Source organism: Scardinius erythrophthalmus (assembly GCF_964197995.2).
Source record: "Scardinius erythrophthalmus genome assembly, chromosome: 17".
Lineage (NCBI taxonomy): Eukaryota > Metazoa > Chordata > Actinopteri > Cypriniformes > Leuciscidae > Scardinius > Scardinius erythrophthalmus.
Window position 1 is genome coordinate 38,466,656 of NC_138237.1, and position 27,500 is coordinate 38,494,155.

Consider the following 27,500-nt stretch of genomic DNA (forward strand, 5'->3'; position numbering starts at 1 on the left):
TTTACATTTCAAGATTAATGTCGTAACATTTTACATTTCAAGATTAATGTCGTAACATTTCACATTTCAAGATTAATGTCGTAACATTTTACATTTCAAGATTAATGTCGTAACATTTGACATTTCGAGATTAATGTCGTAACATTTTACATTTCGAGATTAATGTCGTAACATTTCACATTTCAAGATTAATGTCGTAACATTTTACATTTCAAGATTAATGGCGTAACATTTTACATTTCAAGATTATCGGTCATTATCGACATTCGACATTATCGACAAGTCGACATTAATGTCGAACGTAAAGTTCGAGATTAATGTCGTAATGTAAATTCGAAACATTTCGAGATTAAAGTCGAAACATAACGAGAATAAAGTCGTAATATTTTGAGAATAAAGTAAAAATGACGAGAATATACAGTCTTCTGTTTATTTTTTTGTTAAGAAATGCGCTCGTGAAGTCGAACTGCCTCGGACATAGATCTAAACATAGTAGCTTTTTACTTTTATCTGGGCTTTCAACAAAAGAAAATTCTACAGGCATTGGCATACATGGCATTACCATTTGTCGTAGGACATTACTTTATTCTGAAATATATCGACTTTATTCTTGTAATTTTAGTTTTTTTTTGTTTTGTTTTTTTTTTCATTATTTTATACGTTGTGGTTCAGGGCTTCCATAGATAACCATATAATGCATTAAGCAATGTAAATGCAGACTACTAGATCAATAGAAAAAAAATTAATATCAATATTTTGAAATTCTATTCTAATTGTTCATAAAAGTAATGACTTGTAAATAATCTTGAATGTCTCACTATAAATTGCTATTGTAGTTGTGCTGGAGTCGTCGCTTACACATTAAACCTGAACTTTACTAGAGCGGCCGCAGATTCTGGACCCGGACCTGCATGTGTATCAGTGCATTAGATCTTAAAGTGACAGCAGCCTAATAAACCTAAACCTAAACCTTAACCTAATCAAACAACAAAAGACAGAGAAAATCTCTTTTTTACCTTTAACAAAGACTCATCAAGATTTAATTTACACAACGAAGACTAAATAGTGTTATTTTACATTTGATTATTACATTTCTGTACCTGAAAGCTACTGTTTAAAGCAGAGTTTGTATTATGTGTATCTTTGTTCGGTTGCATTTATCTATGCTTGTGATTCATTTAGTAATTCCTATTTTATTACTGTTCACTTGTCTTTAATAATGTTTGAAATATATTAGTTAGGTTTATTGTGGTATCGAAGTACTTATATATATATATATATATATACACACACTACCAGTCAAAAGTTTAGGATCCGTAAGATTTTTAATGTTTTTAAAAGAAGTCTCTTCTGTTCACCAAGGCTGCATTTATTTTATTAAAAATAAAACAAAAAACAGTAAAATTGTTAAATATTATTCCAATGTAAAACAGCTCTTTGTGAATATATAGTAATCATCATTACTCCAGTCTTCAGTGTCACATGATCCTTTACAAATCATTCTAATATGATGATTTGATGCTTAACAAACATTTATGATTGTTATCAATGATTTTTCAGGATTTTCAGATAGTTCAAAAGAACAGCATTTATTTGAAATAGAATCTTTTGTAATATTGATCAAAAGTGACAGTAAAGACTTCTATAATTGAATTCATTCTTGATAAATAAAAGTATTGATTCCCCTAAAAAATTTTTACTGACCCTAAACTTTTGAACGGTAGTGTTTAATGTTACAAAGGCTTTATAAAAATTTTCCACATCTGTTTTCAACACTGATAATAATCATCAAATCATCATATTAGAGTGATTTCTGAAGGATCATGTGACACTGAAGACTGGAGTAATGATGCTGAAAATTCAGCTTTGATCACAGGAATAAATTACAGTTTACTGTATATTCACATAGAAAACAGTTATTTTAAATTGTAATAATCTTTAACAATATTACTGTTTTTTTGTGTGTGTGTATTTTTAATCAAATAAATGCAGCCTTGGTGAGCAGAAGAGACTTCTTTTAAAAACATTAAATATTATACGGATCCGAAACATTTGACTGGTAGTGAATGTGTTATTCAAAGCTGAGCGTTTGTTCACTGGATCTGATCCTGCTTCACTCTTATTTCCCACGTTACAATCACCACTGAGTTATCTGTAGAGTTATCTCGAATTATCTGTCGAGTTATCTCGAGTTATCTGTAGAGTTATCTGTAGAGTTATCTGTAGAGTTATCTGTAGAGTTATCTGTAGAGTTATCTGTAGAGCTATCTGTAGAGCTATCTGTAGAGTAAAGAGAAAGCACTCACGTAGTTGTCTCGAGCGGACCAGCTGGGATAAAGCTGCATGTGAAGCTGTCGCTCCTTCCTCGCCAGTTCATAGTACTTAGCCTGTTCCTCACGGGTCAGAGCGTGCCACTGTTACACACACACACACACCACCGTAAACACAGACTCATCACAGACATCACTGAACCAACTAGTGATGGGTCATTCATGAACGATAAATATTTTAAGTAAATATTTATGTTCCCTGTAAATTATCTTTGGCCGTATTATAATGATTTCTTAATTTAGGATATGATCAAGATTGCGTAAGTGGATGTTTTCGGGAAATTTGGCTGTTACAAGTATAGCATTTAAAGCCACTTAAAAAAATGAAATAACTCAAATAAAGATTCTTTCATTTTGATGAACGAGAGAGTCAGTAAAATGATCTTCCCATCACTAGAACCACACATGATGCTGATAGCAGATATGATGACCGACCCGTCGGCCCAGGATCTGGTTGATGGCAGCGCTCTCCTTCAGCGTACACTCGGCGATCACTTTCGCACGCATCTCCTTCATGTACAGCATGAACGCGTTCAGGGGTTTCTTGATCACCGGCTTCTTCGGCTCCTTCTCACGCTTGCCATCTGGGTGAGATTTGCTGAGGAACGACATAAAGAATAACAGAGTTAATGTTAAAGGTGACATTATGCCCCTTTTCACAAGATGTAATATAAATGTCCTCAGAATGTGTCTGTGAAATTTCAGCACAAAATACCAGATCATTTATTATAACATGTTAAAATGGACACTTTTTTTTGTTGTTGTTGGTTTTTGTGTGTGTCCCTTTAAATGCAAATTAGCTTTAGCTCCGCCTCCGTTCAGAAGAGGGCGGAGTCTTTACACAAGCTTCAGAAACTCCGGCAATAACAGAACAGGCCAATCTCCCTCATCCAGAATCCCAGAATAACCAGTAGCGAGTGCAGCCTTACGGAGAGACTCAGGAAGAGCTTCTGAATGTTAGTGGAGACATTTCTGTAGTTGTTGTGGAGTTACAGTGATCATCTCATCATCATGTTGAACTTCTCCACAAGTGTCCACAGTTCCTGAGGTCTTTATAAGACAGCGGTGACATGTTCTGGTCAATAGTGTTCAGTGCTCGTCTGTGCTCAACCACAGAACAGCTTCAGGCTTTGCTGGATCTTCATCAGTGCGTTAGAACTGGTCTCTGTTGTCGCTCGAGAAACCAAATGTCGGCTGGTGTGTGTAAACGTGCAGATTAAGGGCCGGTAATATTACAGTAAGATCCTCATCATACGTCAGAAGGAGAGCGAAATCTGATCGTCTTATTTTCTGACATGCTTGCAGAGAAAGGCTCACCAGAACACAGTTACTGGGTTTCACTTTTTATGTTTTCTGGGTTGGTAGAAGCACCGGAGACCCGATTATAGCACTTACACACGGACAAACTCAGATTTTCATGATGTGTCCCTTTAATGTTGACAGAGAATTTTGAATAAAATGCTATTGAGAGTGAGGAGTGTTGGATAATACAATATCAGTCCCACCAGGGCTATTTGTGTGATTTTTTGTGATCAAAATGTGATTTTGTGGTGACAATTTCCAGATATTCGAGAAAAAAAGAAAAGAAAAGAAAAAGCAATGTTTTATTTATAATTAGGACACTACATTTGCCTTATTATGTATTATGATAGATGCACAATAGTCATACATAACACAAAAGACAAAAAAATGCATAAAACTTGTACATTTTGGTGTCTTACGAAATTCTTATACATTTTAGCTTTTAAAGCAACCAATGGACAATTATTTTTTCAGGCTTGGGAAGAAAAACAGATTTGGATGGGATTAAAATCTCAAAGTGCATTAATTCCTCGAAGCCTTCAGTCCTAGTTTTCCTGGAGGATGTTAAACTCAAAACTCAAAGGTTTTCACTGTATTCAGACACGGACACATTCTGCTCACAACACCAAAAGGCCAATTACAAAAACTGTACAGCTCACACACACACACACACACACACACACACACACACACACACACACACACACACACACACACACACACACACACACAATGTACAATAAAACAACCAGAGTAATGTTTGACATTGATGAATATGCCTTCAGAAAATAAGAGCGTAACTTGAGTGTGAAAGCATGAGGTTGTTGATGAACTTACTGGTACATGTTCCTGTCGAACTGGTCGTGCTCCTGTTTCCCTGAGGACGGCACTATAGCGGGGTGAGGGATCCCTGTCGCGTGCATGCCGGACTGAAGCATCAGAGAGTGAGAGAACCTACACACACACACGAACATCACTGTTATCTCAGCCCACACCATGACATTTTCTAGATCAGTATTAAAAGGGAACTCCCCCACGCATCAGAGCAAAGATCACATAAACACTCAGAAATGTTGAGTTGAGTTCCCTTTTAATGCACATCTTGCATCAAAGACGGTGTTAATGCATCATGTGACCAGCAGCTGGCGCTGTTTCTGCACTGCTGAAGCATGTTGTGCTGCATCACACACACATAATCTCGCTCTGCATGGAGGAAAACAAGCATTCGATAAAAACTGCATCTCAGGGAGACAAATATCCGTTCAAAGCGGCTCTGATATTTGACCAGTCCTGATGGGAACGAGACTGGAGGAGGATAACAAACGCTCGTCGTTCCTCAAGACTGTTCAGGATTTGTGCCCCGACACGAGGAGAATTGAAGAAAGATGTGCGTCGTCTGTTGACATCCAAATAAAACCATTTCCACAGCTTGGATTTATTACTCCATGTAAGCATATTAACATGATTTGTTCATCTAATTCGGGTTTTGGGTTACAAAGCGAAACCACAGGCGTCTTTGAGCGAGGAGATCGTCATCAAACACACACACACACACACACACACACACACACACACACACGCGAGATCCATCTGAGCTGAGCTGACGGCACTGAACACACCTCTGGGTTACTTTGTGTGTGTGTGTGTGTGTGTGTGTGTGTGTGTGTGTGTGTGTGTGTGTGTGTGTGTGTGTGTGTGTGTGTCTGAGGATATACATTCACAAGAAAGTGTTTTACTGTGAAACTTGCAGAACGTACAGCTGCAGTCTTGTGGTTCATCACGTGTGTGTGTGTGTGTGTGTGTGTGTGTGTGTGTGTGTGTGTGTCTCTGCACAGAAGATATTAACTATTTACCGCCATTGGTTTCCATGCAACTTACAAAAATCAACAATACAAAAGCACTAAAGAGTCGTGCAAAAATAAAAACCTCTATTGCAGCTTGGAAGAGACTAAAACTGTGAGAAATTATGAACTCCTATTGTGTTGATATAAAAATTGTGTTTGGGGTCAAATTGAAAGGCAAAAATTTACTTTTTTTTTAATGCCACCCGCCATGTACTGTAAACACACAGATTAGAGCCTATATATTTACTCCAGAAACGAACTCTAGGAACATGTAAAACAGGGATAGATGAGCCTCTAAACCTTTACGCTGAGGAGAACATCCAACGGCACTTTGAGGAGAACAAGAGAAACATGATTATGTGTTTCTGCTCATCAGACACACGGCATACGCTAATAACTCTTCATCACTGTCTACTCTCTGTGTGTAACAGTTCTGTCTGATAACGTATGAGACGGCACTGATAGACAGATCGTACACTAATGAACACGGAGAATGAGAGCGCTGCCGTTCTCAGAGACGTCAAAATAAAAGTCTCAACAACAAGCGTGTCTCACGTCACTTCAGAGTTCCTGCAGGCGCTGCGAACGCAACCAGGAAAACGTTCCTATGGGAAACATTAGTTCTCGGAGAAACACACTGGCGGCTCGTTCCTAGAACTATCCGGTGCGAAAGCCCCTACTAGCGTAGAGTTGGGCTGATGGCGAAGCTGCGACACACACAGGGCTGAAGCGTTGGATCGGTCAGCGACACACACAGGGCTGAAGCGCCGCGCTGGACCGGCCGACACACACACGGCTGAAGCGTACTGTACTGTACTGTACCTGGGGTATGAGGAGCTGCTCTGCAGGCTGGAGGAGTAGGACTGTCTGAAGCCGCAGGAGGGCAGAGGATAGACAGGCTGATTGGGCCTGTGGGTCGGGGGACACAGTTAGAGGAACGCCTCCCAACACTGCGCTCCGGACTCAACCGATGCTGGGTGTTTGGGGCACGACTATCTGTTTGTCTGAACAATGACTGACGGAGGCACTCGACATTTTTGCCACTGCAGGACGATGCACACAAACCGTTTCACTGCTTACATCACTCTGCATTTCTCACAGAAAGCGTCAATGGTGGAGAAGCAAACCCACTGTGATCTTACTAATACCACTATTGTCACAGAGTTTTTTAGGTGAGAATGTAGTTGTTTAGACCTCAAACATGCAATTTACAGAGAGTATTCACAGCGCTTCACTTTTTCCACATTTTGTGGAATAAACATTCCAAAATAGATTAAATTCATTATTGTCCTCAGAACTCTACAAACAATACCCCATAATGACAATGTAAAAAAAGTTTGTTTGAAATCTTTGCAAATTTATTAAAAAATTAAAAATCGAAAATAAATCACATGTAGGTGCGGGGCACAACCTAACGCGGGGTTAAATGTAACACGGACCTTTTACATAGTTAGTCAGGGTCAGGTTGTGTTTCTGCTCTTTTCTCTCGCTGCCAGAAGAGTCTCCTATGGAAGCTTGTTTCCGCCACAGAATAAAACATTTTTAAAGATAATTGCGACTTTTTATCTCACAATTGCGCAACTATTTCACGCAATTGCGACTATTTCACGCAATTCTGACTTTATATCTCGCAATTCTGAGAAATAAAGTCAGAATTGTGAGATATAAAGTCAGAATTGCGTGAAATAGTCGCAATTGCATGAAATAAAGTCGCTATTGCGTAAAATAAAGTTGCAGTTGTTTGTTATAAAGTCAGAATTGCGTGAAATAAAGTTGCGTGAAATAAAGTCAATTCGGACTTTATAACACATAATTGCGAGTTTATATCTCACAATTCTGACATATAAATTGAATTGCCATTCAGGCCAAAGAGTTTAATTTAATTTTGTTCCTCATGGCCTGAGAGTCCTTCAGGTGCCTTTAGGCAAACTCCAGGTGGGCTGTCATGTGCTTTTACTGAGGAGTGGCTTCCATCTGATTGATGGAGAGCTGCAGAGATGGTTGTTCTTCTGGAAGGTTCTCCTCTCTCCACAGAGAAACGCTGGAGCTCTGCCAGAGTGACCATCGGGGTCTGGGTCTCCTCCCTGACTAAGGCCCTTCTCCCCCGATCACTCAGTTTGGCTGGGCGGTCGGCTCTGGGAAGAGTCCTGGTGGTTCCACACTTCTTCCATTTACGGATAATGGAGGCCATTGTGCTCACTGGGACCTTCAATGCTGTACCCTTCCCCAGATCTGTGCCTCAGTCCAGTCCAGTCCAGTCCAGTCCAGTCCAGTCTCAGAGGTCTATAGTTCTTGGACTTCATGGCTTGGTTTGTGCTCTGACATTCACTGTTAACTGTGGGACCTTATATAGACAGGTGTGTGCCTTTCCACAGCATGTCCAATCAACTGAATTCACCACAAGTGGACTCCAATCCAGTTGTAGAAACATCTCAAGGATGATCAGTGGAAACAGGATTGCACCTGTCATGGCAAAGGCTGTGAATACTTATGTACATGTGATTTTTATTTTAATTTTATTTTTTGATCAAATTTGCAAAGATTTCAAACAAACTTTTTTTACATTGTCAGTATGGGGTATTGCTTGTAGAATTTTGAGGAAAGTCAGTTAAAAGCGGGAATTATAAAATATGTAATAATTTTGTTATGGGAAAGTTGGAAAATATGGAAACGTTTTCTCTTCCCTTTTAAAAGTTGACAAGTCAGTTAATTTTTCCATCGTAACTATGCCAGATTATCTGGTCAGTCAGTGTTGTTCTGACCCACCAGTTGATAATCCCTCTACTTTACACTAAAGGCCACAAACACTGATGGAGTTCAGCTTTACATCTCTACATTAGCGGGTATGACATGACATGTTTGGACACACAGAGGCGCTTTAAGGCACTCTTACCAGTTCATGGAGGGAGTGATCTGGCCTTGAGGCAGTGAGTAGAAACCGGAGATCTCCTGCGACTGATGCCTGTGAACACCTGCAAGACAGAGAGAGGAGGACGGTCATCATCAACACGCTGGGAACCTGCCATTACGCCTCGTCTCAGAGGTCAAACGCCTCGAATCCTCAGAGAGAAAGAGGCGGAGCATCATTTCCCACAGGAACTGTAGACGGAAAACCAGCGTTTAAATGAGTGTGAAGCTTCAAACGGAGCCGGCAAGAGAATTTACCCAGAAAACTGAGGAAATCAAATATTCAAGATTCAGCCTCCACCATTATTCTGAATATATATATTTTTTTAACAAAATTGTTAAAAAATAAAAATGATAAATGATAGTGATAATAATAATTAATGCATTTTTTGTGTGAATTTTTTGTTCTAAAAATATTTTACATTTTTCAGGATTTATGATTTAAAACAAATTTAATTGTGTTAATGGTGAATCAGATTTGTTGCTCTTGTCGGGCCCTATGGAATCAGCTGGATTTACCACTAGTTTTGATCATACATTATCTGTCAAAGCATATATCCAGAAAAATTTAAACAGACAGTAATATTTTTTATAAAAAAATAAATGTGTATGTGTGTGTGTGTGTGTGTATATTTGTGTGTATTATATAAATAGTTAGTTATAGTTAGCGCTGATGTTATTTCAATATTCCACTTTAGACATTCTACCGTTTCATCTGGCTTTAAACTAGCTTTAACCATTGTTCAATAAAACCAAGTGATTACTTGCTTTAGATACTTTATTGGAACCCATTATTATTGCCTCATTGTTATTATATATGCATTTTAAGTCATTTTAAAGGCTATTTTCCACTATTTTTATTACCACACACACACACACACACACACACACAAAAATCCAATTACTTGGCAAAATAATAGACTGATTCCTTGATTACCAGAGAAATCGTTAGTGTCAGCCCTATATTAGTTACAACATTTCAAAATGCTCCTGCATTGTTTAGCACTTTGTGATATTCCAGTCATACATTGAAGATTTCTTAAAAATACTGTTAAAATTTTGTGTACAGTCTCGTCTTTTGAGCTAAATGTATTGTCACACCCCTAATAAAACGTAATTTCCCCAAATCAGACCCAGATGAGTCACTAGTTGTCATACAGTACAAGTAAAAAGTTCATACTGAGATCTCTGACCTTTGGTGTTTTGGTGCAGAAACACTAGAGGAGACAGTTCAGATTCTCCACGTTTCAGAGCAAATTAATGTATGGATTCCTGACTTGAAAACGTGTAGATTTACAGTTTGATAAGGTGGCTTGCAGATAAAACCATCTTGGTGACATTTCATGATTTTGTAATTGTAATGTTTTTTAAAAAAAAGTACATGTACTGTGTTAGATTAAACTGAGAATGGTCATAGCACTTGCATACTATTGTCCTATTGTTAGTTTAACTGCTTCTATTGTTCTCCTCAATTGTAAGTCGCTTTGGATAAAAACATCTGCTGCTAAATGAATAAATGTAAACGTGAAAAACAAAGCAGTGTCAGTGTGTTTCCTTCAGGAAGTGATTTGTCAGCGCGAATGGTTACGAGCAACCCCAAGCAGCCTGTGTTTGCTGAAGAATGCTACTTGATCACTATAATTTGCATTTGCTCTGGGCCGGTTTGTGAAGTGAACCCTCAATAAATCTGCAGTGCTGGAATGTGACTGAGTCAATAGCAGTCTTCCTGAGAGAATGACTGCACCTGAGAGAAAGACTGCACCTGAGAGAAAGACTGCACCTGAGAGAACGACTGCACCTGAGAGAAAGACTGCACCTGAGAGAAAGACTGCACCTGAGAGAACGACTGCACCTGAGAGAACGACTGCACCTGAGAGAACGACTGCACCTGAGAGAACGACTGCACCTGAGAGAACGACTGCACCTGAGAGAAAGACTGCACCTGAGAGAACGACTGCACCTGAGAGAAAGACTGCACCTGAGAGAAAGACTGCACCTGAGAGAACGACTGCACCTGAGAGAAAGACTGCACCTGAGAACGACTGCACCTGAGAGAACGACTGCACCTGAGAGACCGACTGCACCTGAGAGAACGACTGCACCTGAGAGAACGACTGCACCTGAGAGAGCGACTGCACCTGAGAGAACGACTGCACCTGAGAGAAAAACTGCACCTGAGAGAACGACTGCACCTGAGAGAAAGACTGCACCTGAGAGAACGACTGCACCTGAGAGAAAGACTGCACCTGAGAGAACGACTGCACCTGAGAGAAAGACTGCACCTGAGAGAACGACTGCACCTGAGAGAACGACTGTACCTGAGAGAACGACTGCACCTGAGAACGACTGCACCTGAGAGAACGACTGCACCTGAGAGAACGACTGTACCTGAGAGAACGACTGCACCTGAGAGAACGACTGCACCTGAGAGAACGACTGCACCTGAGAGAGCGACTGCACCTGTACCTGAGAGAACGACTGCACCTGAGAACGACTGCACCTGAGAGAACGACTGCACCTGAGAGAACGACTGCACCTGAGAGAAAGACTGCACCTGAGAGAAAGACTGCACCTGAGAGAAAGACTGCACCTGAGAGAACGACTGCACCTGAGAGAAAGACTGCACCTGAGAGAACGACTGCACCTGAGAGAAAGACTGCACCTGAGAGAACGACTGCACCTGAGAGAACGACTGCACCTGAGAGAAAGACTGCACCTGAGAGAAAGACTGCACCTGAGAGAACGACTGCACCTGAGAGAAAGACTGCACCTGAGAACGACTGCACCTGAGAGAACGACTGCACCTGAGAGACCGACTGCACCTGAGAGAACGACTGCACCTGAGAGAACGACTGCACCTGAGAGAGCGACTGCACCTGAGAGAACGACTGCACCTGAGAGAAAAACTGCACCTGAGAGAACGACTGCACCTGAGAGAAAGACTGCACCTGAGAGAACGACTGCACCTGAGAGAAAGACTGCACCTGAGAGAACGACTGCACCTGAGAGAAAGACTGCACCTGAGAGAACGACTGCACCTGAGAGAACGACTGTACCTGAGAGAACGACTGCACCTGAGAACGACTGCACCTGAGAGAACGACTGCACCTGAGAGAACGACTGTACCTGAGAGAACGACTGCACCTGAGAGAACGACTGCACCTGAGAGAACGACTGCACCTGAGAGAGCGACTGCACCTGTACCTGAGAGAACGACTGCACCTGAGAACGACTGCACCTGAGAGAACGACTGCACCTGAGAGAACGACTGCACCTGAGAGAAAGACTGCACCTGAGAGAAAGACTGCACCTGAGAGAAAGACTGCACCTGAGAGAACGACTGCACCTGAGAGAAAGACTGCACCTGAGAGAACGACTGCACCTGAGAGAAAGACTGCACCTGAGAGAACGACTGCACCTGAGAGAACGACTGCACCTGAGAGAACGACTGCACCTGAGAGAAAAACTGCACCTGAGAGAAAGACTGCACCTGAGAGAACGACTGCACCTGAGAGAAAGACTGCACCTGAGAGAACGACTGCACCTGAGAGAAAGACTGCACCTGAGAGAACGACTGCACCTGAGAGAAAGACTGCACCTGAGAGAACGACTGCACCTGAGAGAACGACTGCACCTGAGAGAAAGACTGCACCTGAGAGAACGACTGCACCTGAGAGAACGACTGCACCTGAGAGACCGACTGCACCTGAGAGAACGACTGCACCTGAGAGAACGACTGCACCTGAGAGAACGACTGCACCTGAGAGAACGACTGCACCTGAGAGAACGACTGCACCTGAGAGAGCGACTGCACCTGAGAGAACGACTGCACCTGAGAGAAAAACTGCACCTGAGAGAACGACTGCACCTGAGAGAAAGACTGCACCTGAGAGAACGACTGCACCTGAGAGAAAGACTGCACCTGAGAGAACGACTGCACCTGAGAGAAAGACTGCACCTGAGAGAACGACTGCACCTGAGAGAAAGACTGCACCTGAGAGAACGACTGCACCTGAGAGAACGACTGCACCTGAGAGAACGACTGCACCTGAGAGAACGACTGCACCTGTACCTGAGAGAACGACTGCACCTGAGAGAACGACTGCACCTGAGAGAACGACTGCACCTGAGAGAACGACTGCACCTGAGAGAACGACTGCACCTGAGAGAACGACTGCACCTGAGAGAACGACTGCACCTGAGAGAAAGACTGCACCTGAGAGAAAGACTGCACCTGAGAGAACGACTGCACCTGAGAGAACGACTGCACCTGAGAGAACGACTGCACCTGAGAGAACGACTGCACCTGAGAGAACGACTGCACCTGAGAGAGCGACTGCACCTGAGAGAACGACTGCACCTGAGAGAACGACTGCACCTGAGAGAACGACTGCACCTGAGAGAAAGACTGCACCTGAGAGAACGACTGCACCTGAGAGAAAGACTGCACCTGAGAGAACGACTGCACCTGAGAGAAAGACTGCACCTGAGAGAAAGACTGCACCTGAGAACGACTGCACCTGAGAGAACGACTGCACCTGAGAGAACGACTGCACCTGAGAGAACGACTGCACCTGAGAGAACGACTGCACCTGAGAGAAAGACTGCACCTGAGAGAAAGACTGCACCTGAGAACGACTACACCTGAGAGAACGACTGCACCTGAGAGAACGACAGCACCTGAGAGAACGACTGTACCTGAGAGAACGACTGCACCGAAGAGAAAGACTGCACCTGAGAGAAAGACTGCACCTGAGAACGACTGCACCTGAGAACGACTGCACCTGAGAGAACGACTGCACCGAAGAGAACGACTGCACCTGAGAGAAAGACTGCACCTGAGAGAACGACTGTACCTGAGAGAACGACTGCACCGAAGAGAAAGACTGCACCTGAGAGAAAGACTGCACCTGAGAGAACGACTGCACCTGAGAGAAAGACTGCACCTGAGAACGACTGCACCTGAGAGAACGACTGTACCTGAGAGAACGACTGCACCTGTACCTGAGAGAACGACTGCACCTGAGAACGACTGCACCTGAGAGAACGACTGCACCTGAGAGAAAGACTGCACCTGAGAGAACGACTGCACCTGAGAGAACGACTGCACCTGAGAGAAAGACTGCACCTGAGAGAAAGTCTGCACCTGAGAGAAAGACTGCACCTGAGAGAACGACTGCACCTGAGAACGACTGCACCTGAGAGAAAGACTGCACCTGAGAGAAAGTCTGCACCTGAGAGAAAGACTGCACCTGAGAGAACGACTGCACCGACTGCACCTGTACCTGAGAGAACGACTGCACCTGAGAGAACGACTGCACCTGAGAGAACGACTGCACCGACTGCACCTGAGAGAACGACTGCACCGGAGAGAACGACTGCACCTGAGAGAACGACTACACCTGAGAGAAAGACTGTAACTGAGAGAAAGACTGCACCTGAGAGAACGACTGCACCCACCTGAGAGAACGACTGCACCTGAGAGAACGACTGTACCTGTACCTGAGAGAACGACTGCACCTGTACCTGAGAGAACGACTGCACCTGAGAGAACGACTGCACCTGAGAGAACGACTGTACCTGTACCTGAGAGAACGACTGCACCTGAGAGAACGACTGCACCTGAGAGAACGTCTGCACCTGAGAGAAAGACTGCACCTGAGAGAAAGACTGCACCTGAGAGAACGACTGCACTGACTGCACCTGAGAGAACGACTGCACCTGAGAGAACGACTGCACCTGAAAGAACGACTGTACCTGTACCTGAGAGAACGACTGCACCTGAGAGAACGACTGCACCTAAGAGAACGACTGCACCTGAGAGAACGACTGCACCTGAGAGAACGACTGCACCTGAGAGAACGACTGCACCTGAGAGAACGACTGCACCTGAGAGAACGACTGCACCTGAGAGAAAGACTGCACCTGAGAGAAAGACTGCACCTGAGAGAACGACTGTACCGACTGTACCTGAGAGAACGACTGTACCTGTACCTGAGAGAACTACTGCACCTGAGAACGACTACACCTGAGAGAACGACTGCACCTGAGAGAACGACTGCACCTAAGAGAACGACTGCACCTGAGAGAACGACTGCACCTGAGAGAACGACTGCACCTGAGAGAACGACTACACCTGAGAGAAAGACTGCACCTGAGAGAACGACTGTACCTGAGAGAACGACTGCACCTGAGAGAACGACAGTACCTGTACCTGAGAGAACGACTGTAACTGAGAGAACGACTGCACCTGTACCTGAGAGAACGACTGCACCTGAGAGAACGACTGCACCTGAGAGAAAGACTGCACCTGAGAGAACGACTGCACCTGAGAGAACGACTGCACCTGAGAGAACGACTGCACCTGAGAGAACGACTGCACCTGAGAGAACGACTGTACCTGTACCTGAGAGAACGACTGTAACTAAGAGAACGACTGCACCTGTACCTGAGAGAACGACTGCACCTGAGAGAACGACTGCACCTGAGAGAACGACTGCACCTGAGAGAACGACTGCACCTGAGAGAAAGACAGCACCTGAGAGAACGACTGCACCTGAGAGAAAGACTGCACCTGAGAGAAAGACTGCACCTGAGAGAAAGACTGCACCTGAGAGAAAGACTGCACCTGAGAGAACGACTGCACCTGAGAGAAAAACTGCACCTGAGAGAACGACTACACCTGAGAGAACGACTACAACTGAGAGAACGACTGTACCTGTACCTGAGAGAACGACTGCACCTGAGAGAACGACTGCACCTGAGAGAACGACTGTACCTGAGAGAACGACTGCACTGACTGCACCTGAGAGAACGACTGCACCTGAGAGAACGACTGCACCTGAAAGAACGACTGTACCTGTACCTGAGAGAACGACTGCACCTGAGAGAACGACTGCACCTGAGAGAACGACTGTACCTGAGAGAACGACTGCACCTGAGAGAAAGACCGCACCTGAGAGAACGACTGTACCTGAGAGAACGACTGCACCTGAGAGAACGACTGCACCTGAGAGAATGACTGCACCTGAGAGAACGACTGCACCTGAGAACGACTGCACCTGAGAGAACGACTGCACCTGAGAGAACGACTGCACCTGAGAGAACGACTGCACCTGAGAGAACGACTGCACCTGAGAGAACGACTGCACCTGTACCTGAGAGAACGACTGCACCTTAGAGAACGACTGCACCTGAGAGAACGACTGCACCTGAGAGAACGACTGCACCTGAGAGAACGACTGCACCTGAGAACGACTGCACCTGAGAGAAAGACTGCACCTGAGAGAACGACTGTACCTGAGAGAACGACTGCACCTGAGAGAACGACTGCACCTGAGAGAACGACTGCACCTGTACCTGAGAGAAAGACTGCACCTGAGAGAACGACTGCACCTGAGAGAACGACTGCACCTGAGAATGACTGCACCTGAGAGAGCGACTGCACCTGAGAGAGCGACTGCACCTGAGAGAACGACTGCACCTGAGAGAACGACTGCACCTGAGAATGACTGCACCTGAGAACGACAGCACCTGAGAGAAAGACTGCACCTGAGAGAACGACTGCACCTGAGAGAACGACTGCACCTGAGAAAGACTGCACCTGAGAGAGCGACTGCACCTGAGAGAACGACTGCACCTGAGAACGACTGCACCTGAGAATGACTGCACCTGAGAACGACAGCACCTGAGAGAAAGACTGCACCTGAGAGAACGACTGTACCTGAGAGAACGACTGCACCTGTACCTGAGAGAACGACTGCACCTGAGAGAACGACTGCACCTGAGAGAACGACTGCACCTGAGAGAACGACTGTAACTGAGAGAACGACTGTACCTGAGAGAACGACTGCACCTGAGAACGACTGCACCTGAGAGAACGACTGTACCTGGACCTGAGAGAAAGACTGCACCTGAGAGAACGACTGTACCTGAGAGAACGACTGTACCTGAGAGAACGACTGCACCTGAGAGAACGACTGCACCTGGACCTGAGAGAAAGACTGCACCTGAGAGAACGACTGCACCTGAGAGAACGACTGGACCTGAGAGAACGACTGCACCTGAGAGAAAGACTGTACCTGAGAGAACGACTGCACCTGTACCTGAGAGAAAGACTGCACCTGAGAGAACGACTGCACCTGAGAGAACGACTGCACCTGAGAGAACGACTGCACCTGAGAGAACGACTGCACCTGAGAGAACGACTGCACCTGAGAACGACTGCACCTGAGAGAACGACTGCACCTGAGAGAACGACTGCACCTGAGAACGACTGCACCTGAGAACGACTGCACCTGAGAACGACTGCACCTGAGAGAAAGACTGCACCTGAGAGAACGACTGCACCTGAGAGAACGACTGTACCTGAGAGAACGACTGTACCTGAGAGAACGACTGCACCTGAAAGAACAACTGTAACTGAGAGAACGACTGCACCTGTACCTGAGAGAAAGACTGCACCTTAGAGAATGACTGCACCTGAGAGAACGACTGCACCTGAGAACGACTGCACCTGAGAACGACTGCACCTGAGAGAACGACTGCACCTGAGAGAACGACTGTACCTGTACCTGAGAGAAAAACTGCACCTGAGAGAACGACTGCACCTGAGAACGACTGCACCTGAGAGAACGACTGTACCTGAGAGAACGACTGTACCTGAGAGAAAGACTGCACCTGAGAGATGACTGCACCTGAGAGAACGACTGCACCTGAGAGAAAGACTGCACCTGAGAGAACGACTGCACCTGAGAGAACGACTGCACCTGAGAGAACGACTGCACCTGAGAGAACGACTGCACCTGAGAGAACGACTGCACCTGAGAGAACGACTGTACCTGTACCTGAGAGAAAGACTGCACCTGAGAGAACGACTGCACCTGAGAGAACGACTGCACCTGAGAGAACGACTGCACCTGAGAGAAAGACTGCACCTGAGAGAAAGACTGCACCTGAGAGAACGACTGCACCTGAGAGAACGACTGCACCTGAGAGAAAGACTGTACCTGAGAGAAAGGCTGCACCTGAGAGAACGACTGCACCTGAGAGAACGACTGCACCTGAGAGAACGACTGCACCTGAGAGAACGACTGCACCTGAGAGAACAACTGTAACAGAGAGAAAGACTGCACCTGAGAGATGACTGCACCTGAGAGAACGACTGCACCTGAGAGAAAGACTGCACCTGAGAGAAAGACTGCACCTGAGAGAACGACTGCACCTGAGAGAACGACTGCACCTGAGAGAACGACTGCACCTGAGAGAACGACTGCACCTGAGAGAACGACTGTACCTGTACCTGAGAGAAAGACTGCACCTGAGAGAACGACTGCACCTGAGAGAACGACTGCACCTGAGAGAACGACTGCACCTGAGAGAAAGACTGCACCTGAGAGAAAGACTGCACCTGAGAGAACGACTGCACCTGAGAGAAAGACTGTACCTGAGAGAAAGGCTGCACCTGAGAGAACGACTGCACCTGAGAGAACGACTGCACCTGAGAGAACGACTGCACCTGAGAGAACGACTGCACCTGAGAGAACAACTGTAACAGAGAACGACTGCACCTGTACCTGAGAGAAAGACTGCACCTGAGAGAACGACTGCACCTGAGAGAACGACTGCACCTGAGAACGACTGCACCTGAGAGAAAGACTGCACCTGAGAGAACGACTGCACCTGAGAGAACGACTGCACCTGTACCTGAGAGAACGACTGCACCTGAGAGAACGACTGCACCTGAGAGAACGACTGCACCTGAGAGAACGACTGCACCTGAGAGAACGACTGTAACTGAGAGAACGACTGTACCTGAGAGAACGACTGCACCTGAGAACGACTGCACCTGAGAGAACGACTGTACCTGGACCTGAGAGAAAGACTGCACCTGAGAGAACGACTGTACCTGAGAGAACGACTGTACCTGAGAGAACGACTGCACCTGAGAGAACGACTGCACCTGGACCTGAGAGAAAGACTGCACCTGAGAGAACGACTGCACCTGAGAGAACGACTGCACCTGAGAGAACGACTGGACCTGAGAGAACGACTGCACCTGAGAGAAAGACTACCTGAGAGAACGACTGCACCTGTACCTGAGAGAAAGACTGCACCTGAGAGAACGACTGCACCTGAGAGAACGACTGCACCTGAGAGAACGACTGCACCTGAGAGAACGACTGCACCTGAGAACGACTGCACCTGAGAGAACGACTGCACCTGAGAACGACTGCACCTGAGAACGACTGCACCTGAGAGAAAGACTGCACCTGAGAGAACGACTGCACCTGAGAGAACGACTGCACCTGAGAGAACGACTGTACCTGAGAGAACGACTGCACCTGAGAGAACGACTGCACCTGAGAGAACGACTGCACCTGAGAGAACGACTGTACCTGTACCTGAGAGAAAGACTGCACCTGAGAGAACGACTGCACCTGAGAGAACGACTGCACCTGAGAGAACGACTGCACCTGAGAAAGACTGCACCTGAGAGAAAGACTGCACCTGAGAGAACGACTGTACCTGAGAGAACGACTGCACCTGAGAGAACGACTGCACCTGAGAGAACGACTGCACCTGTACCTGAGAGAAAGACTGCACCTGAGAGAACGACTGCACCTGAGAGAACGACTGCACCTGAGAATGACTGCACCTGAGAGAGCGACTGCACCTGAGAGAACGACTGCACCTGAGAGAACGACTGCACCTGAGAATGACTGCACCTGAGAACGACAGCACCTGAGAGAAAGACTGCACCTGAGAGAACGACTGCACCTGAGAGAACGACTGCACCTGAGAAAGACTGCACCTGAGAGAGCGACTGCACCTGAGAGAACGACTGCACCTGAGAACGACTGCACCTGAGAACGACAGCACCTGAGAGAAAGACTGCACCTGAGAGAACGACTGTACCTGAGAGAACGACTGCACCTGTACCTGAGAGAACGACTGCACCTGAGAGAACGACTGCACCTGAGAGAAAGACTGCACCTGAGAGAACGACTGCACCTGAGAGAACGACTGCACCTGAGAGAACGACTGTACCTGAGAGAACGACTGCACCTGAGAGAACGACTGCACCTGAGAGAACGACTGCACCTGAGAGAACGACTGTACCTGTACCTGAGAGAAAGACTGCACCTGAGAGAACGACTGCACCTGAGAGAACGACTGCACCTGAGAGAACGACTGCACCTGAGAAAGACTGCACCTGAGAGAAAGACTGCACCTGAGAGAACGACTGTACCTGAGAGAACGACTGCACCTGAGAGAACGACTGCACCTGAGAGAACGACTGCACCTGTACCTGAGAGAAAGACTGCACCTGAGAGAACGACTGCACCTGAGAGAACGACTGCACCTGAGAATGACTGCACCTGAGAGAGCGACTGCACCTGAGAGAACGACTGCACCTGAGAGAACGACTGCACCTGAGAATGACTGCACCTGAGAACGACAGCACCTGAGAGAAAGACTGCACCTGAGAGAACGACTGCACCTGAGAGAACGACTGCACCTGAGAAAGACTGCACCTGAGAGAGCGACTGCACCTGAGAGAACGACTGCACCTGAGAACGACTGCACCTGAGAACGACTGCACCTGAGAACGACAGCACCTGAGAGAAAGACTGCACCTGAGAGAACGACTGTACCTGAGAGAACGACTGCACCTGTACCTGAGAGAACGACTGCACCTGAGAGAAAGACTGCACCTGAGAGAACGACTGTAACTGAGAGAACGACTGTACCTGAGAGAACGACTGCACCTGAGAACGACTGCACCTGAGAGAACGACTGTACCTGGACCTGAGAGAAAGACTGCACCTGAGAGAACGACTGTACCTGAGAGAACGACTGTACCTGAGAGAACGACTGCACCTGAGAGAACGACTGCACCTGGACCTGAGAGAAAGACTGCACCTGAGAGAACGACTGCACCTGAGAGAACGACTGGACCTGAGAGAACGACTGCACCTGAGAGAAAGACTGTACCTGAGAGAACGACTGCACCTGTACCTGAGAGAACGACTGCACCTGAGAGAACGACTGCACCTGAGAGAACGACTGCACCTGAGAGAACGACTGCACCTGAGAGAACGACTGTAACTGAGAGAACGACTGTACCTGAGAGAACGACTGCACCTGAGAACGACTGCACCTGAGAGAACGACTGTACCTGGACCTGAGAGAAAGACTGCACCTGAGAGAACGACTGTACCTGAGAGAACGACTGTACCTGAGAGAACGACTGCACCTGAGAGAACGACTGCACCTGGACCTGAGAGAAAGACTGCACCTGAGAGAACGACTGCACCTGAGAGAACGACTGCACCTGAGAGAACGACTGCACCTGAGAGAAAGACTGTACCTGAGAGAACGACTGCACCTGAGAGAACGACTGCACCTGAGAGAACGACTGCACCTGAGAGAAAGACTGCACCTGAGAGAACGACTGCACCTGAGAGAACGACTGCACCTGAGAGAAAGACTGTACCTGAGAGAAAGGCTGCACCTGAGAGAACGACTGCACCTGAGAGAACGACTGCACCTGAGAGAACGACTGCACCTGAGAGAACAACTGTAACAGAGAACGACTGCACCTGTACCTGAGAGAAAGACTGCACCTGAGAGAACGACTGCACCTGAGAGAACGACTGCACCTGAGAGAACGACTGCACCTGAGAACGACTGCACCTGAGAGAAAGACTGCACCTGAGAGAACGACTGTACCTGAGAGAACGACTGTACCTGAGAGAACGACTGCACCTGAGAACGACTGCACCTGAGAGAAAGACTGCACCTGAGAGAAAGACTGCACCTGAGAGAAAGACTGCACCTGAGAACGACTGTACCTGAGAGAACGACTGCACCTGTACCTGAGAGAACGACTGCACCTGAGAGAACGACTGCACCTGAGAGAACGACTGCACCTGAGAGAACGACTGCACCTGTACCTGAGAGAACGACTGCACCTGAGAGAACGACTGCACCTGAGAGAAAGACTGCACCTGAGAGAACGACTGCACCTGAGAGAACGACTGTACCTGTACCTGAGAGAAAGACTGCACCTGAGAGAACGACTGCACCTGAGAGAACGACTGCACCTGAGAGAACGACTGCACCTGTACCTGAGAGAACGACTGCACCTGAGAGAACGACTGCACCTGAGAGAAAGACTGCACCTGAGAGAACGACTACACCTGAGAGAACGACTGCACCTGAGAGAACGACTGCACCTGTACCTGAGAGAACGACTGCACCTGAGAGAACGACTGCACCTGAGAGAACGACTGCACCTGAGAGAACGACTGCACCTGAGAGAACGACTGCACCTGAGAGAACGACTGCACCGACTGCACCTGAGAGAACGACTGCACCTGAGAGAACGACTGCACCTGAGAGAACGACTGCACCTGAGAGGAAGACTGCACCTGAGAGAACGACTGCACCTGAGAGAACGACTGCACCTGAGAGAACGACTGCACCTGACGACTGTACCTGAGAGAGCGACTGTACCTGAGAGAAAGGCTGCACCTGAGAGAACGACTGCACCTGAGAGAACGACTGCACCTGACGACTGTACCTGAGAGAGCGACTGTACCTGAGAGAAAGGCTGCACCTGAAAGACTGCACCTGAGAGAACGACTGCACCTGAGAGAGCGACTGCACCTGAGAGAACGACTGCACCTGAGAGAACGACTGCACCTGAGAGAACGACTACACCTGAGAGAAAGACTGCACCTGAGAGAACGACTACACCTGAGAGAAAGACTGCACCTGAGAGAACGACTACACCTGAGAGAACGACTGCACCTGAGAGAACGACTGCACCTGAGAGAACGACTACACCTGAGAGAAAGACTGTACCTGAGAGAACGACTACACCTGAGAGAACGACTACACCTGAGAGAAAGACTGCACCTGAGAGAACGACTACACCTGAGAGAACGACTACACCTGAGAGAACGACTGCACCTGAGAGAACGACTGCACCTGAGAGAACGACTGCACCTGAGAGAACGACTGCACCTGAGAGAACGACTACACCTGAGAGAACGACTGCACCTGAGAGAACGACTACACCTGAGAGAACGACTGCACCTGAGAGAACGACTACACCTGAGAGAACGACTGCACCTGAGAGAAAGACTACACCTGAGAGAACGACTGTACCTGTACCTGAGAGAAAGACTGCACCTGAGAGAACGACTGCACCTGAGAGAACGACTGCACCTGAGAGAACGACTGCACCTGAGAGAACGACTGCACCTGAGAGCGTCCACGAGAACAGGAGAAACACCTGAGGGATCAGTCAAGGCGACCTGAGATGAGAATTCACCCTATCGCTGTTTTCTTAATGCATGTTATAGATATTATCATCAACGATTCAGCTATATCAGTCAGTTTCGTATAAATGACTGAATATTTGCTGAGATATATATGAAAATAATTCAAACTGCATTACTGTGGCAGACGACTTAATCACTGTATAGTTATTACAAAAAGAGACTTTAAGAGCTCAAGTCATTGTTTTTTTTATTGCATTAATAGTCAATGTATTCATTTTAATAATAGCTTGTCCTAAAATAATGCGTTCAATTGACAGCCAAATACTACTATGATACAATTTAAATAATATAGCATTTATTGTTTTTACATTCGAATTGGGAAAATTAGGAAAAACACTAAATAAATACATTGGAAAAAATTTTGCAATGAGGTTTCATTAGTTAACGACACTTTAGTTAGTTAATATTAGTTAGGATAAACTAACAACGAACAATACTTCTCCAGAATTTTATTAATCTTAATGTTAATCTCAGCGTTTACTAATATATTAAGATTAAAAGTTGTATTTGTTAACATTAGTTTTAACTAACATTAAGAAATGTTAATAAATGCTGTAAAAATATATTTCTCATTGTTCATTTGTGTTACAGTATATAAAATAAACAAACAAATAAACCTAGTTTTCTCTTTTTTGCATTTATTATTGTATTAGTTTTATTTTGGTCCGTATACATTACAACATATGGAGTATTTCAAGAAATATTTGCTGATATGAATGGCCAATATTTCTAGAAATACCCCATATGTTGTAATATATAACACAACGAGCAGTACAGCAGTCGATTTAATTTAATTCAATTTAATTCCACTTTAATTTCACTTCCTTACTTCAAAATTACAATTCTATCTCCTGTTTGTGACCTCAGTTCAGATTCAGCAACTGAATAGCACAGATGGCACACAACCCCAGTTACATACAGTCATATAATTGCTAGCTAACACTAAATGTTTTTATTTTAAGAACTCGCTTTCAAATGTCCATCATAACAGACGACAACAATAGCAATTCTTTATATGAGGAGTCTTTACCAACTAATTACATCATAACAATAATTCTTAGATACAATGTACTTATTGTGCTGTTGTACTGTACAACACTCAGGTGGATATGGGTACTATTAGGACATGTTTGCTGGTGTAAGTAGGTTTAATAGTGAGTTAACATGTAAGGGAAGGTCAACATGTGCAAATGCATAAAGTAATAACAATGCATGCTGGTATTTTTAAATCCAAGTACAATGTAAAAACATGTCTGCACACGATAAGCAGATTGTATGAAATTATTAATTTAAACGCTAGAGTTAAAGACACTTCATATGAACTTCAATGGAAAACAAGCCTTAAAAATAGTCTTTCAATATGCGACGCGCTCAGCGAAACCCTGCGAGAGTGAAACCGACGAGAAGCCTGAGATGACTGGAGCGCGAGCTCAAGAAAACACCATCGGGATCTCACACACACACACTACAGTAACACACACGCTTCATGTACAGTAAGTGTCGCCGGTTCAGATGTGCACTGTCCTGGGCATGTACTTTACCTGGTGTTCGTCATGACACATTTCACACTCGAGTCGACAGCATCTGTGAGCGTGTTGGGTCATGGTGGTTGAGTCTGGTACAGTTCACTGATTCACACACACACACACACACACACACACACACACACACACACACACACACACACACACACACACACACACACACACACACACACACACACACACACACACACACACACACAGTTGTACATCTATCTTTATGAGGACATTCATTGACTCAATGCAATCTCTAGCCGCTTCCCCTAACCTTACCCATCACAACTAATTGCCTAACCCAACCCCTGACCCTAAACCGACCCTTAACCTCATTATAACCTTATCCCTGAAACCAGGTCTTGACCCTCAAACAGGCCTTTAAAGGCTCTCAGAAACTGAGGACCGGCCAACATGTCCTTTACTCTCTTTGTCCTCACTCCAATGGTCTAACACTCAAACTGGTCCTCACAAAGATACTTGTACAAGTATACACACACACACACACACGCACACACACACAAGCTCTCTCACTCACTCACAAACACACACACAAGCTCACTCACTCACTCACACACGCACACACACACACACACACACACACACACACACACACACACACACAAGCTCTCTCACTCACTCACAAACACACACACAAGCTCACTCACTCACTCACACACGTCCACACACACACACAAGCTCTCTCACTGACTCACACACACAAGCTCTCTCTCTCACTCACTCACACACACACACACACACACTCACACACACACACACACTCACAGTGTTGACTGCGCATCTTTAGTAAATCCTGACAGTAGTTTTTAATGCCAAAAGAGGGAAAGCTGTGAGTGAATCTAACTCTTAGTTCCAGTGTATACTATAATAACCCTGTGTTGTGTGTGTGTGTGTAAAGACGTGATGTACCTGGTTTCTGGCTGGCGTCTGTGGGAATGTGTGTAGGACTGGGGTTGAAGTGATCGTACGGGAGAAGTGGTGTGAGCGGATGCATCCCCGGCTGGACCACCGACACCTTGTTGGACTGCAAGAAACACACACACACACACACAATAAGATGCTGTCAGTCTTCAGTCTGATGCTTGAAAGCGAGTGTGTCAGATGTTGAATACATTTGCTGAGAGAATCAATGGTAGGAGCCATTTGATCGATACGCCTTTGATGATCAAGGCCAGAAGCACAAGAGCTTGTTTGCTTTCATGTCTGTGTTTACAAATGGCCTTCAATAACTCATGTGAAACCCAGTTTGCTAATGCTAACAGCATGTTGTTTGACACGATGTGTCATGGCGGTTGCAGGGCTGGAAGTATCTGCATTTCTTGGCCAAACTTCTGACTGCAGTGCCTTTCATATGGGCGTCTTTTCATCCGAGCGCCGAGCACATGTGTGCCGGAGAGAGGCCGAAGCAATCTGACAGATTTGTGGCCACATTTATGTAAAAGAAAAAAAAAAGGAAATTTTCTCCTTTTGGTTCTTCGTAACGGACAGAAGAAGATGGAGACTCTCAGCATTACAGACCTGTTCACACACCCGAGGACTGAAGAGCAGAAATCATATTCCCCTAACCGTCGAGTTCTGCACGCTTGCAAACACTCGCTGAAGACGCACTTGCTGAGCTTTGGTCGCCTTTGGCTTTGGCTTGCTTAGTTGGGGACATTTAATATTTAACTATATTACTGATCTCCTGCATTGACACCATTATATGAGAACTGAACTGGACGATGACATCACGGTTTTCTCCAGAGCGGCTATATATATATATATATATATATATATATATATATATATAAAATGAATTACCTAAACGAATAACTCTTTTAACAAAAACGAACCATCACGGAACTTACTTAAACTGGACTATGACACTGTTTTCTTCTGGAAACAAACTTTGTTGCATTATTTTCCTGTTATCTCTGTAAAGCTGCTTTGAAACACTCTGTACTGTAAAAAGCGCTGTTTTCTAAGGCCTCTGATTGGCCACTGTTTTCCAAGGCCTCTTTTCCAAGGCCTCTGATTGGCCACTGTTTTCCAAGGCCTCTGATTGGCCACTGTTTTCCATGGCCTCTGATTGGCCACTGTTTTCCAAGGCCTCTGATTGGCCACTGTTTTCCAAGGCCTCTGATTGGCCACTGTTTTCCAAGGCCTCTGATTGGCCACTGTTTTCCAAGGCCTCCTTTCCAAGGCCTCTGATTGGCCACTGTTTTCCAAGGCCTCTGATTGGCCACTGTTTTCCATGGCCTCTGATTGGCCACTGTTTTCTAATGCCTCTGATTGGCCACTGTTTTCCAAGGCCTCTGATTGGCCACTGTTTTCCAAGGCCTCTGATTGGCCACTGTTTTCCATGGCCTCTGATTGGCCACTGTTTTCTAATGCCTCTGATTGGCCACTGTTTTCTAATGCCTCTGATTGGCCACTGTTTTCCAAGGCCTCTGATTGGCCACTGTTTTCCAAGGCCTCTTTTCCAAGGCCTCTGATTGGCCACTGTTTTCCAAGGCCTCTGATTGGCCACTGTTTTCCAAGGCCTCTGATTGGCCACTGTTTTCCAAGGCCTCTGATTGGCCACTGTTTTCTAATGCCTCTGATTGGCCACTGTTTTCCAAGGCCTCTGATTGGCCACTGTTTTCCAAGGCCTCTGATTGGCCACTGTTTTCCAAGGCCTCTGATTGGCCACTGAATTCATGTGCTCAACAGAAAACATGTGATTGTTTCTAATGCTCGACGCTGCAAAAATAGCTTGTGAATGATGATTGATGCAACATGAGCAGATCTAAATGTTATGCTGCAACACTTTTAATTGACCCCCAAATTCATAAAACTGCACAATTGTTCATTTTGGTGGGAATAAAGAATCGATATAATGAATGTAAAACACTGGGAGAGTCTCCCAAACATTTCCCATTTCACCAAACATATTCATATTGCCCAGTTTCGCTTGGCAATGCATCTCGTTCTACAGACATTTCAATATTTTGCTGGAAGACAAAAAATGTTTGCTGAGGCGATTTGAGGAACAAGCAGGGCTTAAAATTAAAACTCACCAAAAGCCAAACGTGATTAAAAATCAAGTAAAAATGTAGTGTGCGCAAACATCCGAAGCACGCGTCCAGAAAGCCGAGGCTCAGAGCGCATGCTAATGCTAATGCTAAACTGAGCTCGCTTTCACGTCTTCTTGCACTTGAGTGGACAAACTCACACAAAATTATGTAC

General features: G+C 45.7%; 1 protein-coding gene across 15 annotated transcripts in view; it reads right to left on the reverse strand.

Annotated features, from left to right (window-relative positions):
- Positions 1 to 27,500, reverse strand: part of tcf7 (transcription factor 7) — a 79,354-nt gene that overhangs the window by 14,948 nt on the left and 36,906 nt on the right. For 8 of the 15 annotated variants that reach the window (XM_081390412.1, XM_081390403.1, XM_081390407.1 and 5 more), the window contains exons 4-9: positions 25,203 to 25,317; positions 8,370 to 8,448; positions 6,299 to 6,385; positions 4,470 to 4,586; positions 2,766 to 2,928; positions 2,307 to 2,414 (exon numbers count right to left, since the gene is read on the reverse strand). In XM_081390412.1, coding sequence (XP_081246538.1) covers positions 2,307 to 2,414; positions 2,766 to 2,928; positions 4,470 to 4,586; positions 6,299 to 6,385; positions 8,370 to 8,448; positions 25,203 to 25,317 — 669 coding nt within the window. The remainder of the gene's footprint in view (positions 1 to 2,306; positions 2,415 to 2,765; positions 2,929 to 4,469; positions 4,587 to 6,298; positions 6,386 to 8,369; positions 8,449 to 25,202; positions 25,318 to 27,500) is intronic. The other 7 variants (XM_081390406.1, XM_081390409.1, XM_081390402.1 and 4 more) reach the window with 1 other exon arrangement.